A 20,450-nucleotide genomic window follows, 5' to 3' on the forward strand; every position below is an offset into this window, starting at 1 on the left:
TACAATGAAGTTTCTCACCGTGTATTATGCACGCTAAATAATATAAAAACACATTTGTATTGAAGTATGTGCATTAACAGTCATAAATATAATAGACAAGACGCTGCATTGCTGGCGTACCGGATTGTTCATCCAATAAACAAATTGCAACTTGGTAATTTATGCAATTTTGCGTCTAATAGTCTGTCCGATTTCCCATTCACTTAATATCGCGGTAATCAGTAACGTGTTGCCACGCGAGCCGACGCGCCACTACATTGTACTTTGCTGCGCTTAGCTCTGCTCCGCTGCATTCTCAATTGCTGGAAAATTGCGTCAAACTTACGTTTCGTTTCACAGCCCAATACAAATAATTAATACAACGTGAATATATGTATGTATGTATGTAAGTATACACAAACATTTGTTAGAAAAATTGCAATTTAATGAAATCAAATCATCGTCAGCAATCCTCGTCTCACACGCGGAACACTAGCAACTTTAACTGAAATGTATACAGAAATTTAACAGTTATTGCTTACATTAACAGCAAAGCGGCAATACAATTTGTCACTGCTTCGACACAAAGCAAACACCTACTTGCAATATCGGTGGCATAACGAGCGCCCCACACATTCTGCCTGCTCTGAGTTTTTCGCTGCCTGGGTGTGTGTTGACCGATTCGAACAAGTATCGCACGTAAGTATTTAGACATTATTTAGTAAATATGTACGCGGATGTCGGTTTGTAGCACCGTTCGTTGTCGTTCGTTAGCCAAGTGAACTTGACATTGGCAGCAGCCAAAGCACGAGCGTTCCCTTCGACGCCTATACGCTTGCATGCCGAAGTAGTAAGTGTCTTGGTTTAGAACTAACGCCGATACAAATAATTATGAATATGTATTTCAAGTTAAAATTTTATTTGGGTTAAGCTAAACTTCCTGTCAATTAGAAAAATAGAAGTTCCTATTATATAAGTGAGCACATTTGATGCTGCGCAGCGGAAGATCAAGACGGTTAACTTTTGATCAAGTAAAAGTTTCAATGTTTTTCTTTTTGTGTATGATTTTTCATTAAATAAAAAATATTGCGTTAAGAAAACAATTTTTTAAAGCGATTGAGAAAATAATTTTAATTGAATTGGTTTAAGAAAATTGTTTTTAATTTCTACAAATATTGTTATTTTTAAAAAATTAGTAATACCAAATGGAAGAAGACATTTTCATCGATTTGGTATGTTAGTTGGTTATTAATTCCAAATGGAAAAAAATATAAATGTTTTTTTGATAATTTTTGAAGTTTTCGAAAGAAAAAGCCGCCGAAGTTGTATTTTTTATTAATTGTGTAAAATCAAAAAACGTTTGCTGTACGAGAAAAGCTCAAGCATCGAAAAAAAGCAGTTACACTTAGTAGATTTTGTTCTTGTAGAAATCAATTGCAATAAATATTTATTGGAAAAATTATTTTACCGCCCCCCAAAAAATGTTCACGAATGTGAATCAAAAAAGTCATACTGTGCGCCGATTCGTGGCGGCAGTGTGTTGATTCGAATGTTATAAATTTAGTTTGAACGCCACACAAAACCACAAACGCAACCACCTGCCCCTGCGACCAATGTTCGTACCGCGCTGCTCCACATACTACCTGCGCCGCCGATAGCGAAAAACATCGACTTTTGCTTTCCTTCATTTCGATTATATGTTGCTGTATGGTAACAGGTTTTGTTGTATGTTTGTTTTGTTGTATTTATTTTGGTTTTCTTATTTTCGTTGCAACTGTAGCTGGGTCTTTGTTGTTCCGTTCTTTAATGACTTTAGTTCGTTTCTTTCCGTTGTTAAACATTAATTAGTGAAACTATGCAACAAAATAAAAAATAACGAAAATTTAAAATATATAGTTTATGTGCACTTTGTTGCAAACTTATAAAACCGATCAAATAATAGCTGTTGAGTGTAACAGTTAAGATTGGTTTAATTTAAAGAAAATTTAGTCCATGAATATTGTATGCTAACATCTAGTGATGCGGAAACATATAAATATGCAACTTTTAAAAAAGGGAAAGAAAGTGCAAAAAACGCGTGTTAAAAAACTATAAGACTCTGCTTTTGCTCTACAGACTCTTATATTTTGCTTTTAGCTTGAGAGCCTCTGGATTCAAAGTCGTAAATAACGATTTATTTGAAACGCTGACGGATAAAGCAGTTATTACAGTATCAAAGTCCAACCCTTCTGACTCCTTGACTATGGGCGCTTTAATATCTTCTGTACTATTAAATTGGCGATTTTGAATTGACGTCTGGCGAACATGCCGGCCACTCGAGTACGGTTATTGAAATCCGGGCGATTCAATCTTTAATTTGCCTACTTACATGAATTGCCGCATTGTCCTACTGAAATATTCGTCATCTTGGATACTCATTGAGACCAAACAAAGCAGCAGTTCCAAATTTTGTTTAGAAGAAATAGCTCTCAAAAAAATCTTTAATTTAAAGTGGTTCTTTTCGAATATCATAATAGTATGGTATTCATTAACATTCCTAATTGGATCGGTCTTATAATTTTACAACAGAAATTACAGAGGAGTTTTGCTAAAAGTCAAATTAAAAATTACAGTCACTAAACTTTTGTTTTTTTTTTTAGAAATCAAGGCGAAAGTAAATCATTAATCTATATTTTTTGCTACAAAGTGTTAGGTTTTCAGTTTGTAGAAGAAGGAGATTTATTAGCGATTTGCCCTGTTATTTTTTCGCTCCAAACATCTTCAAATAATAGAACGAGCAAAGTTCGTTTTAAACCTTTTAATGATATTAAGAAGTGGTCTTGGAATGTGTTGCCCTATTCTTTATTGCCTGAGAATATTTTTCCAGTTGTATATAATAAATCTACACTAACAGTGACCGTTGAAACTGACTACAAAACTTGCCACACTTATATAGACGATTATTACTCTCAACTATTTGCATCATATGATAACTTAATGATGAGAGATAAATCTAATATTGAGAAACATCCCCAGACCAATCTAAATCTAATTAACCCTGATGTTAAACTTTACCGTGGTTTTGAACAGTGCTTTCTTGTGCAGCTCCAATTAGATCATAAGCTATTATTAATTAAGTAAATAATAAAAATATATTTGCCATAACAACCTTATAAACGAATTATTTTAAGAACTCTGTGATGTGAAATTTACGAGGAAAGCTAACTGATTCACTGCCAAGTAATTTATATAATATTATTGAAGACTTATTTCGACCAATTTTTTAACCTCTTTTATAATATATTAAATTATTATGTCCTAGCCAACTGTGAGAAGAATTAAAGAAGGATACTCGCCTTTACGTTTGATAAACACTATAAGGATGTTCTACATAAGTATTGACATTTTCGATAAATAAACGTTGAATTTGATACTTCTATTCGTTGTCTATATATGTACATTATTGGATTTAATCGCATTTGTTTCGCCGCACGAGTGGGAGATTGCGTACGTCGCTTTAAGACTCTGTAGATCACAGTTCATCGTTCTTAAATTATTCTGTTTGGACTTATCAGCCAAGAATTAGGTAATACAGGGAAGCTCCAATATTTTTGTTGCTCTGTGAAAGAATGTTAATAATCTATAACATACTTTAATGGATTCTGTAAGCAGTTTGTTTTCCAAATACATATGTATGTATATTAAACGATTTTTTTTAAATTCTCTTTTCCGATACAAAAAATGGCACGCAGATCGAACACAGTGTAAGCAACGGGTGTTTCCAAAGAGCGTCCACCACGGTAAATTAGGTAATGAGGCATTTACTTGTTTATGTCCTGCAGAAATATGCAAGTGGAATTCTTTGGTAATATTTGTCAAGGTATTTCCTACTCACTAGTATTTAAGATAATATCACTCCTTATCAATTTAATTAGATTAGTATAAGGGTAATGGCAAACTTATCCACCAATGATATTATTCAAATCATAATTAATATAACTGCACACTTACATACATATGTATGTATATGCATGTAGATCTATAACCTTATAACTAGTGCTGCGTTTAATAAATTGCCAAATATATTAGCAAATTTATTGAATTATGTTTCCATTTGAATATAATGAATATAATGACGCCAAACGAACGCTAGCTTCTTCATGGTAATCATCGTATTAGTTGGCATTTAGTAATTAGGAAATTACAAATTACTGATCAGCTGTAAGTAAAAGGCTGCCATCCCTGTGAGAATATTTTACCAATAATGCCCAAATTAATTAAGCATCTTTGACTATCCCACGGTAGATGGCGCCTTGATAGAACTAATGTTTTATCATTTTTATTCGAAATTTTTTATTTTCGTTATAGTAAATATAATCTTCAAACAGTGTTGTATAAATGTATTTAGCTTGAACTAATTTAACCCTTTATGTAATGCTATTGTCTAAGATGGTTGTGTCTTCATCGAGAATACATATGTATATACATGTATTTTGATGCAGTTTAAAATAGGCTAGGTACCAGCAGAGGCTCTTTCAACAAAGCTGACAGCATACGAGATGTGAATTGTGAGTCTCGCTCTCAAGTTCATAATATTTTTAGAACCTTTAGTTATATTGGAGTAGAATAGCAAACTTTCTCGTAGGAAGAAAGATCTCAAGTGTGACGATCTTTTCGCTTCGAACTAAGATAATACTCGATCAAATATTTATTTGACATAGAAGTTCTGAAGAGATTCATGAATGAACGAAGACTAGATGTACTTATACAACTTGTATCGATGGCAGAATTTTGTGGCTATACCAAAAAGTTGGTATCAGAAGCGCTTTGAAAATTACAAGAAGTGTTTCGGCCAAAGTGTGTGTCGTAATTGAGTGTGCTTAATTACTGCAAAATCATTCATGAAATACGTTAAATACCTACATATGTATGTATATATAAAGTTTTGTACAATGTAAATGTACAAAATTCAAAAACCTTTGAAAAATTGGTTCGGCCCCACTCACTATTTTGTTAAGAAATCATATTACTTAAACAACTTGAGCTGTCTTCGTCATAAGCTTTATTTGAAAATATGTTGTCAAATAAGGATGGTATATAAGGTGTTGCAACTGTTTATTAAAATTGCAAATCTCAAACACGAATTCTAAGTTGTGCATTAATATGTATGAAAAACGAAGTTTGGTGTACCCATTATACTAATGCAACCAGTTGCTCCAGAGTATGATAGTTTTGTTCACCTAACGGTTGTACGTATCACCTAAAACTAATCGAGATAAGTATATGGTTATGTACATATGTATGTATATATGATGATACAAGTTGAAATCCAGTTGACTGTCTGTTTGTCCTTCCGTCCGTGCAAGAGGTAACTTGAGTAAAAATTGAGATATTTCGATGAAACTATGTAAGTGGGTTTCTTAGTACAAAAAAATTCGAGTTCGTAGGTGAACTTAATCGGACCACTGCCACGCCCACAAATAGACCTTAACCGAAAACATATAAAGTGCCATAACTAAACACGTAATTAAGGTAAAAAGCTGTAATTTGGTACAGAGGATCACAGTAGCAAAGGGCATCTGTGGGCAAATTTTTTTGTAAAAGTGGGCATGGCACCGCCCTCTAACAAGTCTAATATACATACCTCCACTTAAGCTACAAAAACCAAATTTACTGAGTTCAAATCTTATAAGAACCTCTATCGACTGTGTGAAAATGGATGAAATCGGATGTTACTCCCCATATAACGGTACTGTTAAAAACTACTTAAAGTACTTAGCCCTTCATTACTTGTTCTAATATACATACTTATATACATAAGCTTACTGGATACCGCTTCTAATATTTGATTATCGTATTATATTAAAAAATACGGATTTTTGATTAATTGAATAAAAGTGAGCGTACAAAGCTTAAGGTGTAAAAAAATGAGATCGAGATAAAGTAGGATCTTGCAGTCGCATAAGTTCTGGTTACTGGCCAGCATCTGAAAAACTTGCGGGATGTCCATAGTTCCAAAGCTTGAGCGCAAGAGAACAGCGGTTTACTGTCTTATCCCCAAACTGACCAAATTGGTGTAAGCGGGCCTCTCTACATGCTTAGCAGTTTCCAGCGAATCCATTGTAACCCTAACATGTCGGATAACAAAGTAGCTGGATGCTACCGAACTGTAAGCGAGCTCAAGATTCATTTTGCTCTGCTATCGGAGTGAATGCACATCTCTATAAAGGAAGCTGCACTTCGGAGCTGTACATCTGCTGATTCCTTGATGACAGCCATCTACGATTAAATTACAGTCTGGTAGAGTTAATGGAAAGCATCCGGTAGTAGATTTTTCCTCCCGCCTTTCTCCTAGACTTCAATCCGTTAAATATATGTATATTAATTACTATGTTGTTGTTTTTTTTTATTTTATTCTAAATTTATTTAGTTGTATATATTAAATATTAAATTTTAAATCACTTAACGTAATAAAATCTTCTACCAGAACCAAAATCTATCACAGTTTAAGTTTTACATATGTAAATTTTATTCTTTTCGAAAGTTTTTTCTTTTTGTTTGCGTCGAATATTAAATTCAAATTGGTTTCAGTTAACTGTTAAGCTACTTATAGACATCATTTGTAAAGCGCAACAACTCAATACAAAAGCTTTCATTAACAATTACTTTCACTTCCTTAAATTAAACAAAGAACAAGTAATTAATTAAAGCACTTTCTCTGCACTCGATTGGCTCATTTCACGGACACTTCCTGCATTTCTACTGGAGCGGCTTGATAACGCTGAGACTTAACGCCAGTACGGAACTGGTCTTCAATAGCGAGCAGTGTTCGTCCACGTGTCTCTGGCAGCACGGCGTATACATAAACTGCCGCTATGAATGCCATTATACCGTAAATAACGAAACAGTAGTCTTTATCTAATGCATTCTTCATCGCCGGATATGTTTTAATGCAGATGAAGGCGAAGCACATGCCCACCGCCACTGTCAGGCCCGAAGCTGCTCCGCGCACTTTCTGCGGAAAGAGCTCCGATATCATGAAGAATGGTAACGTGTAGAGCCCGAATGTGCTTAAGATAATGAAGGAAATAATTGCAATGACCGGCAAATATGGTATTAGTTGTAGCCATGAACACCAGTTATAGCCGGCCAATAGGAACATGCATATGCACATACCAAGCGCCGACACAATACCCGAACGACGACGTCCCCATTTCTCCAAAATGATTCCTAGAAGAACTGTGGTTGCGACTCGTCCAACGCCGATCAAGATAGCGCACATAAATGGGTCTATATTGACGCCAGCCTCTTGTGAGATTTGCACAGCGTAAACGACAACAACAAAGATGCCTGTTAACTGTTGGAATGCGAAGAGGCCCATGAGTATTAGAAGTGGCTTGTAGACCTCTGGTTCGCGTATGCTCTTCAAAAATGGCGGTTTCTTTACACCTTCACCCAATTGGATAGATTTCTGCAGTAAGTTATATTCGGCAGCCACTTCCGGATGAGTGATTTCGTCTGGAATTTGGGGAGGGAAAGCAATGAAATTAAAACTAAATGTCAAGTCATTAAGACAATTTTATTCACTAAATTTTTAGAGGTTTGTGAAATGCATAATAATGCCTATATTTACAAGTGTCCCTCAACGTCAATTGAGTGATAAGCAAATATGTTCTTTTCAAAATTTTACCTGTTTTTTCCAAGCCTCGAAAATAATTGAGCGCTCTCTTCGCTTCCTCAAAACGCCCCTTAGACACTAGCCAACTGGGCGATTCGGGCATTGGAATAACGCAAAGCATCGCTACTATTTGATAGGCACAGCAAATCATTGAAATTAACTGCCAGTCATTGCGAATGAAATATCCCATTATATACATCACTAGAATACCCGCAGCAATTGATACCGATGTGCCAAGAATGAGTCGTCCACGTATGCGCGGTAAGCTTATTTCGGCGGAGTAGACACCGACTGGTGCGCTGGCGATTCCCATAGCAATACCTTGAAAGAGAAATTCATAACTTGAAATTTAATACCTACATACATATGTACATATATTAGGAGCTCATTTTTAAAAGCAATAAGAACAAAAAACTAGTGTGAATGAATCCTGGAAAATCTTAAGAAAACAAACGGGTGAAGGCCAAATGTCAAATTGTATATTACAATTTTTAAATGATAAAAATCTAAATTATTGATATTTGTTTATTATAGAAACTGTTTTTCATAAGTGAAATTATTTAATTCCTAATTTGTAGTTGGACGATAAAAATATATGTGGTCACTTCTACTCACCTATACAAAATCGCGACACCATCAGCTGTATAAAAACAGTATCGGCATTACTTTCCACCGCTAAAGCCATCAGAGCCCATGAAGCGAGCGCGATGCCATTCAACACATAGAGTGTGTTTTTGCGACCCATTTTATCCAGTAAAAATCCAGAGAGTAGACCACCGAGTGGGCATGAAAGTGTGTTGATGGAAGCTATAGATTGAAAAAAAAAAATCGAAAATTGGCCTGTAAGCAATTCATACGAACTATTTTACCGAACCATGAAGCCTGCGACTCGCTGAGATGAACAGCCTCATTGGGGTCCATCAGCTGTCGCAAAGTGACTGTTGGCAAACTCAGCGCCATTCCGGTAGAGAGTAATCCAATATTACCAAGTAGTACCATTAATTCTTGACGTCGTACTGCACGACTCTGTTCGCCCAGCGGTACTTTTTCTGTGGGTCTATTAAGACCTGAAACAATTTGCGCTGTTTTACCATTTTTCGTGGTCAGAGATTCCAGTTCCTCTGATTTGGCGGGATTATGTTCGGTCATACTGTTGTGTTGACATAAAAAGGAAAAAATAAATAAATAACTAAATGATAATCAAATATTACAAAAGTATTAAATTATGTAACCAATCAAAATCGAAATCTTTGCACGTATGGTAAGCATTGAGTACCAGAAGACGTTTTAGATATAATATACATAATTAATAAATCAAAATATTTTGTGGCAATTGGTATGGAAACAGCAATTAGTCTAATTTCGGTGATTAATCTTCATTGTAATTATCAAACGTACATTTGTACGGAGGGGTAGTCTGGCAGCACTCAAGGGGTCTCGTCTTTGTTGAAAATATCGTTGATAGTGCTATTAGCTTACCTAGCGTTCACAGAGGTATAGCAGGAAAAAAGTTACCATATAAACGTATAAACCAAAAACATAGAAACAAAATAATCAACCTCTCTAGGGATATAGTAAGGATACTGATGAAAACATAAGCACGCTTATGCAGACTCAGGTAGCATTTGAACGATATCGTCCGTTTACTCTCGCGTCTCGTTAAAATCATTATTGATTTGCATATGCAGAATTTTATATACATACATACATAAATCAGATGAGTCAATGGTAGCAACAGAAGTCTATATGATTTTCACAGGTTTCGAAAGTTTTTTCTTAAGAAATATTTGTTTTAAGACAAGAAAATCTTATGTAGATCCTTCAACCGAGGTCTCAATAAAATTGGTACACTGTTTTCAAATATTGCAAGCAGCAAAATGTTTATAAAAATGTATTTTAGTAATATAAAGTACATATGTATGTATATTAGGGCGGGTCGAATTTTTTTCGCGATAACTACAGAAAATTCTAAGAAAGTTTTGCCAAGAAACCATGGGTCTAAAATTAATTCTCAGTTCGCGCAAAGCTTTAGATTTTGAGGTCATACTTATTTAATTGTACCAAAAACCTATAGTTTTAAAAATAATAGCATGCCATGCAACTAATGCCATAATAGCAGGCTTGTGTAACTTATTTTTTTTTTTACGTGGCTGAGCAAAAAACAACAAAAAAAGCAATCGTACGGTACTCTTACCACACAACACTGCGAGAAATTGTTAAAACTGTAATCCAAAATAATTCATACTTCGCTCATCCTGAAATATAAGTGTTTTGTCAGCAAACATTCCATACGAACACTTGTTGCAGTTTATTGAGTCTGATGATCCGCCGCTTCCTGACCCAGGGATTCCATGTCATACCCAAGCAACTGAGAGTTGTGTACAGCTTCTGACAACAGTTTCCCGACGCGCTATTGCAAAGAATAGAGACGATATCATGGCCGTAACTATAGAAAGTCGTACTACAACACCACGCGTGGAATCCAAAAAAGACTTTAAAACCTTAAAAAACTAAAACTAGAAAAGATTCCCAGTCATCAGAAAAAAAACCAATGTCTGTAACTTGCACCACAAAAACATTTAATTTTTTGAAAACTTAATTACAATAATGAAATTTTATTTTCGATCCACCGTATTTTCCACAATTTTAGAATTTTTTAAAAAATATGGGAATATCTGTATGCTGCATACATAGAAGCACAAACTCTCATTATAATCGAAGAAATCAAGCACAATTTTCCGGATTGCTTCTTATGAAAGTATAGGTTTTTGAGTACAATTTAATAAGTATGACCTCAAAATGAGTCGCTCTGCGCGAACTGGAAATTAATTTTAGACCCATGGTTTATTGGCAAAATTTTCTTAGAATTTTCTGTAGTTTTCGTTTCTGCTAGCCGCTTTGTTGGTTTTTTTCCACCCATACAAATCGATCCGGCCTAATGTATATACATAGTACCGTAACATCGTACCAGCGCAAGCCTCCGCAGACCTCCAGAAAACATGTTTTCGGACGGGTTCAAATAACCAAGTTATCGAAAACTAATGCCCGGTTTCACAGTCCATACTTAAGTTGTGCTTAAGTACTGAAAATGGGAGACTTAAGCATTGCTTAAGTAGCAGATGATTTTTGTTTTGAATTGTTTTAAATTTTCAGTTATTTGTCAAAAGAAGAATAAAAAGAAATACGATTTTTTTTTGTGAAAAAATATATAATCGGATTGGGATTTCCACCAGTTTCAATAGGTGCTCCGACTCGCTAGCGGTGAAATTCGGGGTTCTTTTGTTGTTCATCCATTTTCGATATAACTTTCCTCGCAAATTTATGTATTGTCTGTTATAATTTACATAATTCAAACATATTTTTATGGATGACATTTGTAAAACATATGTATGTTGCCCACAAAGTTACCATATATCATAATAAAATTCCTTAGAAATTAAGCATTGACTGTGAAACGCAAACGACTACTCAGTCTGCAACAATGCTTAGCTAAGAGAGCTAAGCCCAACTTAAGTATGGACTGTGAAACCAGGCATAAGTTGATCAATAAATGTTCCAATTCCTGAATTTTTCAAAATGTTCGTTTTGCTTTTGCAGACTTAGTATTTATCGGTTCACACCGATATACATACATATGTATACTATATATAGGTATAATTATGTAAGTAGGGTACTTCATGCACTGATTTTTTTATATTTCAGAGAATTTATAAAAATAGGTTTTTATGTACGTAAATCAATCGATAACAATTGAGCGGCGCTGAAAGTAACTGACAGTTATCTTTGTACATTTAAACCATATGTTGCACAAAAGTATACTTGTGTATTACAAACTACACGATACATACAGGTATATCGAAATAGATATAGGGTAGTATATACATACATACATACTTACATACTTATGTACATGCATAATTGAACAGGATGGCGATACCTGTCAGACTGTTTGATTGATCGAGCAGAGGATAACTCTCGTAAAAAATTGTAGTATCTTGAGTAATAGACATATTCCTTATCACCTGGACTCACGTGCATATATTATTATATAATGCATAAAAGGAGAAAGAAAGTCTTTTAATTCGCTGACCTATGTCAATGCCGTCGTATATCTCGTACAGCTCTTCGTTCCATCGAATGCGATATTCGCCGTGGCCAGCGCGCAAAGGACCATAAATCTTTCGCTGAACTTTTCTCTCGAAAACTCGCAACGTCGACTCATCAGTTGTTGACATCGTCCAAGCCTCTGCACCATATAGCAGGACGGGAATTATGAGTGACTTATAGAGTTTGTCGAGAGAGGACAGCAGAGATAGATCCATTAAATCTGGAATATGAACTAAGTTGATCTTGTCGCTCAGAGAAGAGTTTTTTATCTAGACTTTCGTATTTTTATGTTGATATTATATTAATATATTCATTTAATAATATTTAAATTAAAGAGAAGTTTGTCAAAAAGTCACCGTTTTCACCCTTAGGAGAGATAAAAACTTCTATAATCAAAATGCTTGTCTTCTTTCTCTTTTTTACAACATTTTTCATTCGGTGTTATTTACCGTTATCTGCAAAGCTCCATGGCAAGTGGTCGAACAGCTGCATATGCAAAAAGAGTAAATCTTGTGTAATAAACAATTAATTTAAAATCAATCAACATTAATCAAAATGTTGTACACCACCACACCAGCGCGTCACGCCAATGATGCGGAGCAGCGGTCAATATTGGAGCGATATGATAATTTATCAGCATGTCGCTTTAATTGATTCAGTAAACATTGGACTGTCTAGAGCTATTTACAGTTCATACATTGCGCAATGTTGTGAAAGATTGAGTACACAGTGGTCTACAGAAAGGATGGGAGTGGGAAAACATGAATAGAAAGACTGCTAATTAAGATTCTTTAATAAAACATAAAGGAATACATTACATATCCATCGCCATAAGATCGAGCTTTAACAAAATGACTATTGTTCCACTGAGTTTAAGTTTTTAATGGAGTCAATGGAGTACAGACATTATTTAAACGAACTATTTACCGAATTTAAACGAGAATATTAAAAAAGATTGGTGAACAATGAAGAGGTATATTCATATTCATATATTCGAGTGTTCATTTGGAATCACGTTTTTGGAATTAAAATCAAAAACATAGATTTATAGTTGTTTAATTTTGTTAGAGCTTAGTAACTTGAATTATATTACTTATAATAAGGATATGTTTCTTAAAAAAATATTTAAATGTGCAAAGATCACAAAATGCCAGTTTCTACTCGCTCGAAACAGTGAAGAAAATATAGCAACCGTAGCTGAGAGAGTACACGAAGACGGCGGCGTTTGCGGCAACTCGGACTGACGTACTCGTATGTAAGTAAAGCGTACAAAATACAGCTTATCTAAGCACAAGAAACATCGCCTCACTCTATGTGTTCTTGAAAAGTTCCAAGAAGATCCAACGATTTGAACCAAATTTTGATCAGCGATGAGGCCCATTTCTCTCTCAATGGGTATGTAAACAAGCAAAATTTCTGCATTTGGGACGAAAAACAATCTGAAGAGATTCAAGAGCTGCCATTTCATCCAGAAAAAACAACGGCTTGATGTGGTTTGTGAATGAATGAAATGATGCCGGTGAGTGTCACTATTTGATGCCTGAAGCTCGTGATCTCGGTGGAATTTGGTTTCAACAAGACGGCGCCACTTCTCACACGTCGCATCAATCAATGGATTTATTGAGAAAGCACTTCGGTGAGCAGATAATTTCACGCCTTGGACCGGTCGATTGGCCGCCAGTTACCAGTTGAAATGCTCCAACGAGTCATCGAAAATTGGACTCAAGGAATGGACGATCTGAGACGTAGCCACGGCCAAAGTTTTAAAAACACAATTAAAAAAAAAATTAATGTCAAAGAATGTACTTTCGAATGATAATAAAGATTCTCCATTAAATTTGAAGTTTCTGGGTTTTTTCTTTAAAAAAGTAGGAAACTTCGAAATGGATCAACCTTTATAAAATGTTTGACTCTTTATCCTATTCAGTTTAACGATAAAAAAAAAATGGTAAACGTGGGCAAAGTTTTCTCAGAAATAATTAATTTTTTTATAGAAGTTGTGGCATGTTTTGTATTGATATAAAAAATTGAAACAGGTGAAATATTTCAAAAATATTTTCAACTGTATGTCTTCTTATGTCTTTTGGCTTGTTATATAAATAATTGATTATTATTAAAGTGTTAGAACAGTCGATCTCATCAAATATATATTTTTAAGTGTAGGAGATGTTTGTTAATTATTAATCAAATTGACAATAACAACACTGAATATTTTATAAAATCGATGTATTCAAATGCTATATAATATAAGTGAATTTCCTCAAGTAATACTCGGCATTACTTGAGATTTCTCTTTATTTGTAATTAATCAGCTCGGCGCGCACTTCACTTTGCGCATAATTTCCGTCCAATAAAAAAAAACACAAGCAGTTCTCACATGTACTTCAAATCAGTGTTGCGCGACACTTGCTGAAAGACTGCGTTCACGCGAGCGCTCTTTTGTCGCTCATTATGGGTAAATTCTCTTTTGGTGTTGGTCATTGCATTCACACGAGCAACACGAGTCCGAAAACTTCAGTCGGCCAATTTTCTTATTAATATTTTACAAAATATTTCAACATTAATTTGCATATTTGGGCATTACAAACAAAAAAATAGATAATAAAATTAACAAGTAAGGAAGGAGTAATTCGAGCGCAATCGAATATTTTATACTCTTGCAACTTGCAAGAATCAAAGCCAATGGAATGCGTTAAGATGTAAAATCAATCATACTTAGTAAAGTCAGCCGGATGTTCGAAAATCCTGATATAAGTTATATAGGGGCTAGGCCAAGTTTTCGCTCAGATTGATCTATTTTAGGCACAAAGATACACTCTTATGAATAAAACACACCCTTAGAAATTCTTTATATTAAGTATATGCTTTTTGATTACATTTTGATATGCAGACCTACCAATATAAGAAAAGGATTATCCCTTAATTTCAGTTATATACATATGTATATCACACATTGAGCGACATTTTTTTTATCAAAAGTCAACTATAGCTACCGGGGTCTAAATATTCGGTACCTAGGATCTTGAACAGTTTTAGTTGGATTTGAACAATTTTTTGTCATAAGGTGGCATAGACTAAAGGCATTATTCGCGCAAAGTTCAATGCCATTCTATTAATTGCTTCTAGATTTGTGTGCTGGAAAGTAAAAGAATCAAGTGGAATTTAAGATTGTGATATATGGACAGAAAGACGCCTACTTTATTGTCCGAAGTGACATGGGAATATGAAAAGAAAGAAGTTGGGACCCGAGATATGGGATTTCGCCAATAAGTGGGCGATGCCACGCCCATTGTCGAATTTCTACCCCGGTCCTTGAAAACTTTTCTCATACCACCTCAGCGGTAAAATTTAATGTCTCTGGCCCATTTAGTTATTAATTTATCGCGCTTTTAGTAGTTTTCAACAGTACCGTTATATGTGAAGTGGGCGGGATTTTCAACCGATTTCATTCACTTTTCACACTATCGCTAGTAGTTCTTGTAATATTCGTGCCGGGCGAATTTGGTTGTTGTAGCTTTAGTGGTTTAGGAGATATGCACATTAAACATATTAGGGGGCGGGGCTGCGCCCACTTTTTCAAAATTTTTTATCCACAGAGGTCCCTTGCCAATGTGATCTTCTGTGCCAAATTGCAGTTTTGTATCTTAATTTAGTGCTTAGCTATGGTATTTTATATGATTTCGGTTAATGACGATTTGAGGGCATGGCAGTGGTCCGATTACGCCCATGTACGAACTCGAATTTTTTTTTGTACTAAGGAACTTGTATACCAATTTTTATCAAGGTATCTTAGTTTTTACCCAAGTTACAGCTTGCGCGGACGGACGGACAGTCAACCGGATTTCAACTATTCTCGTCATCCTGAACATATATATATATATATATGTACTTATATAACCTTATATCTATCTCCATTAGCTTTAGGATAAGAACAGAAACCGAGCCGCACAAGCAGAAGCGACATGGTCTTATTTCGTCGTCCCCTTTACAAAAAACGGGTTTTGGCGGCAAAAGAGTCCTCATGTGAACGCAGTCAAAGCAAGCGAGGCAAATACTAGCATTCACCAATCTGCTTATTTGTTATCAGTACTTCACAACGTAACGTTCATAGAGGTCAAGTTATCTGAGCTATAATAGTCTACACATTTATAAGTTTGCACTTTGTTACTTCAGCGACTAAGTGAATGCGCATATTAAATGCAAATATTTGCATAGGAAATATAAAACAGTTAGTCAGCTGTAAATATACCTACATACATACATACATATGAATATTTGTACAGTTAGAACACTGCTGACATAAGATTGTTTTATCTGAGATTATGTGTAAGTACTTTTGCATTAAATTTGTAGACGTTCTTAGTTATTAAAGTAAATATTATTGTTATCAAAAACAACATAAAGCTGAAAAAGTTGCACAAACTCGAATGGGGGGATTTTGGCACACTACTTAGTACACTTTATTATCTACAATTTCGAGTTATGAGTACCTCCAGGATATTAGTTCCAGCGCCCAAGAATTGCAAATTTCTTCAGGGTTACATTAGATTATTCGAACAAAGAAGGTCAAATTGCTTTATGTGCTGAAGTTGGTCAGGACCGATTTGCTACTGAAAGTTTCGTTATTGCGGCCGCTTGATCTACATCTCAACAGCCTTGAAATCGCTGCCCTGTCGGAGACATCATAAAATCTAATAATTAAAACCGTATTCATTCTAGTTTCATATTTACCCGCACAGATGTTTCTATAAATTATATACATATGTACATATCGCATTTATTAAACAAAAACCGATTTACTATAAATCAATTAAACTTTCCTTCAAGAGGCTGAACCATAAATCAAAGACGTTAATTAAGTCATTAATGTAATTTCCTTTCTAGCCACTTTATGCTAATTTTGAATAACAGTATTAGAAAATTATCACGATTAGAAGTAGGTTTTATAAAAAATTGTATTAAATTAACTAACTAAGAGTAATTCATACTTATGTGTTTATGTATATACATATGTATATTAAAATATAAATAAGTTAATGATAGATGTTTATGAATATGAATTGAAACTGCTACAAATATAAAACTTTTTTCGGTTTATGAACGAGAACAGGATGCAGTTAAAGATAGTGTGGTCCGCGATGTGACACAATCGCTAAAGATGAGCTCTAGTTTAGTTCAAACTTTGTGGTGAACTTAGTCAACACATCAAAAGCGGTCCCCAAACCGAGAAGATCATTCACACTTGTTACAAATAATACAACCATCGAAATATATCGGAATACCCAAAGGAAAGGGCAAGGTAGCATTAAACCGGATTAAATTTTACTAGTGAAAAAGATTCTATTTACGCTTTTAAGTCACTACAGCATTACCGTTAGACTTTAAGGGTATGCTAACTCAAAAGCATGCCAATTCTTGATTTAATTTAGTCTGGGCGATGAAAATACATAAGTAACAAAAAATGCCGAGTCCAGCAACCAATCTCTGAGTCATGTTATGAAATTTTAGATTTATTTTTACTTATATCCTGAACTTTACTTGGACCATTATACCTACGCATAGTGAGCATTTTCGTACACGAAGTAAACATTTAAAATACTTTCAAATTCCGATTAAAGCGTTAGAGTTTTCTAATTAGATCATTATCAGTATTTGTAGTATCAAACATATTGCTTTTCTTTCTTTTGTTTATATACATATGTGCATTAAATCGGCTGTTATCAATCTAAGCGACCTTCTTGAGAATAAAATTGCATTGACGTCGAAAGCCCTCAAATTATGTAAACAAAATACACGTAAATAAATTTGTTTTTATATTAATTTAAGTTTGGAGTATAAATCTGCGAAATTTAAGTAATGTATCATACTACTCCATCTGTAATTCCAGCAAATTGCTTAATTCTATTGCAGTGAAGCATTTCGGCAACCTCGTTAGTCAAATTTATATACAATTCCACGAAAACCGTTATTATTGCGTTAAATGCACCCAAACAATATCTATGAAATCTATTCTATTTATCTTTTATCAAACATTAATAGCGGCTAATAAAAGCGCAGAGTATTTATCATGTATCCACGAGCACGAAGTATTTAGACCACAACTTTGTTAAACTTCGAGTATATTTGTAGAGTTCGTCTTTATTATACCCTGAACAGGGTATATTAAGTTTGTCACGAAGTTTGTAACACCCAGAAGGAATCGTCGGAGACCCTATAAAGTATATACGTATATAAATGATCAGTATGGTGAGCTAAGTCGATTTAACCATGTCCGTCTGCCTGTCTGTCCGTCTTGAAATTTGTTGAAATTTTGCAAACGTCATTTTCTCTTCAAGAAGCTGCTCATTTGTCGGAACTGCCGATATCGGACCACTAAAACATATAGCTGCCATACAAACTGAACGATCGGAATCAGGTTCTTGTATGCAAAACTTTCACATTTGACAAGATATATTAACGAAATTTGGTATATATTATTTTCTAAAACAACAATGTAATCTCCGAAGAAATTGTTCAGATCGGTTAACTATAGCATATAGCTGCTATACAAACTGCACGATCGGAATCAAATGCTTGCATGGGAAACTTTCACATTTGACAAGATATATTAACGAAATTTCGTATATGTTATTTTCTAAGGCAATAAAGTAATCTCCGAAAAAATTGATCAGATCGATTAACTATAGCATATAGCTTCCATACAAACTGAACACATAGTTACTAACAGAAATGCACCTGTGAAGGGTAATTAGCTTCGGTGCAACCGAAACATTAAACTGAATTACGCAAATCAAAGGACCATCGCCTTAGTCGAATTCCTTGAAGAAATGATCACTTGTCAACGCGAACTCTGATAACGATATAATGACTTTTTGTAACAACCGCATTTGGTTATCGGTTACGATTAAGTAGATAATCTCAATCTTACAACTACACATACATATGTATAATTGGAATATATTTGTAAAAGTTTATCAGCTGTTTGGGTCGTTGGGCATAAGCCGCTCGACAAGTTCTTTATTGTTTTTCTATGTATTATTGAAATCAAAATGTACAAATATATGTGAACCGTATTGCACCTGATTAAAATCAACGCGGAACATCAAAACTGGATAAGCAACTTCAAGATACGACTGTCAAATATTAAAAGAAAAATATTGCGACAATAAAGAAGTAAAAAAAAGCACTGACAGTTCACGACACCAATTGTATATACATACTTCGGAGTGGGTACGGTCACTATCGCCGTAGTCCGAGTTGAAAAATTCAAAAACTGGTTTTTCCACTAAAGTTAGCTGAAAGCGACAAGCGAACAGCTGTTCTCTACACTTTTGAAGTTCAAGTTTGTCACATTTACCATATGAACCCACCAATAAGGCAGTTCATTCGAGCGCTTTCACTACCGACTGCACTAAAATCTGTGCTGGGACACGACGCGTTGTATTGAATGTTTGTACCGACGAAATATCCGTTTTATGTCAGACGGTCCGATTTGAAGCAGTTACGCCAGCCGACTAAAGCACAAATGTCGCATAGCTAAGCGTTAAAGCGACATTCAAATGCCTCTGTGAGCCGCTGCCTTCACCACTACTCGATCATTAGCGCGCTCAACTAACCCAAAGGCTTGTTTAGCAGTGATGGGCTATCCGATGACCATAAAAACCTATTTAACAAAAAAGAATGTCAGATTTCTCACGGCATTGCACCGCACTTTGAGATTATGAGACGCACACAGTAACAAAGCTTTGGAGTGGCGCCGTCGACATCTATCGATATTAGTGCTCTTGCCTTTACGCTATCACAACCGTCACAAAGGAATACTAAAAAGAGTAAAGAAACGCAAAATTGGCCAAGCGGAATCGCAACGAAATCAACTGTGAGTATTTGTTATCATGAATGGAGCGTAGCATTTTATACCATTAGAGTATTGCGTCCGATTAGTGTTGGTAGGATCGTCGCTAGCTTTGTATATACTTATGTATGTATGTGTTGTTGCGAAGTTAAAAATCATTCTGAAAGACTTGCACGCTTATCTGTATTCTTGTAATTTCAGCTCTCGGGGAGCAAGACGAGGTTATCGTTTGTGATTGCAGGCATTTGGTTGGCCCCCTTTTATTCGCGTGCCATCAGCGATGGGGTTGAGGTGAACATTCTCCCATTGTTTGGTAAACAAAGGGTATATTACAGTGGTGGTCACGAATTAGTGCACTTGTTTTGTATCCATCTGAAAATCAAATTTATTTCGATAATTAGTTGAAAAGTTTTAAACTACCTACCTTGACAGAATTCAATTCTTATTTTAATATTTGGTTGAAAATACTCTATTTTTGATAACTTATGTATATCTGCTACTTAAACATTCAACTAAAATAGCGCATCGTCTCTTCGGAATTGCATTCCAAGCCTTCCTTCCTTCTTCTAAGTTCTTCGGTTTTCAAATTCTTTATTGAATTGAGATTAGTAGACTAAGCCAGCCACTTCAAAACATTTTTTTTGTTTTCTAAGGAACTCTTCAGGGGACGGGAATTATGTTTTCGATCGTTATCTCGCATAAAATCCACTTTAAATTTAAATTGTCTTCAGAAAGGTATCACATGGTTCTCAAGTATGCTCTTTTACCCATATTGATCCATTGTTATTTTCAGATCCAAATCTATAAAATTTCAAATCATTAGCTTCCAGAAACTGAGTGGTTCCCAGTGTGTTC

At 34.9% G+C, this 20,450-nt stretch overlaps 1 protein-coding gene across 4 annotated transcripts; it reads right to left on the reverse strand.

Annotated features, from left to right (window-relative positions):
* Positions 1-6,509: 6,509 nt before the first annotated feature.
* On the reverse strand, positions 6,510-19,417 carry LOC120770492 (facilitated trehalose transporter Tret1). Of its 4 annotated transcripts, none has more exons than XM_040098009.1 (5): positions 19,101-19,417; positions 8,506-8,786; positions 8,252-8,443; positions 7,649-7,957; positions 6,510-7,476 (listed from the first exon to the last, which is right to left on the reverse strand). In XM_040098009.1, exons 1-5 carry the CDS (start codon positions 19,127-19,129, stop codon positions 6,692-6,694), a joined length of 1,596 nt encoding a protein of 531 aa, XP_039953943.1. In that variant the 5' UTR covers positions 19,130-19,417; the 3' UTR covers positions 6,510-6,691. The 4 variants fall into 4 exon arrangements, with proteins under 4 accessions (XP_039953943.1, XP_039953944.1, XP_039953946.1 ...); XM_040098010.1 differs by having other exon boundaries at positions 8,506-8,794; positions 19,101-19,414; XM_040098012.1 differs by having other exon boundaries at positions 18,964-19,414.
* Between the last annotated feature and the right edge of the window lie 1,033 nt (positions 19,418-20,450).

Source organism: Bactrocera tryoni, chromosome 3, assembly GCF_016617805.1.
Source record: "Bactrocera tryoni isolate S06 chromosome 3, CSIRO_BtryS06_freeze2, whole genome shotgun sequence".
NCBI lineage: Eukaryota > Metazoa > Arthropoda > Insecta > Diptera > Tephritidae > Bactrocera > Bactrocera tryoni.

Excerpts from the sequence above, each read along its gene's own strand:
- LOC120770492 (XM_040098009.1), bottom strand. The coding sequence starts at position 19,129 with ATGAACTGCCTTATTGGTGGGTTCATATG. Across the intron at positions 8,444-8,505 it reads GTCGCAGGCTTCATGGTTCG|CTTCCATCAACACACTTTCA; the intron begins GTAAAATAGTTC and ends TTCAATCTATAG. Across the intron at positions 7,958-8,251 it reads GGTGTCGCGATTTTGTATAG|GTATTGCTATGGGAATCGCC; the intron begins GTGAGTAGAAGT and ends TTCTCTTTCAAG.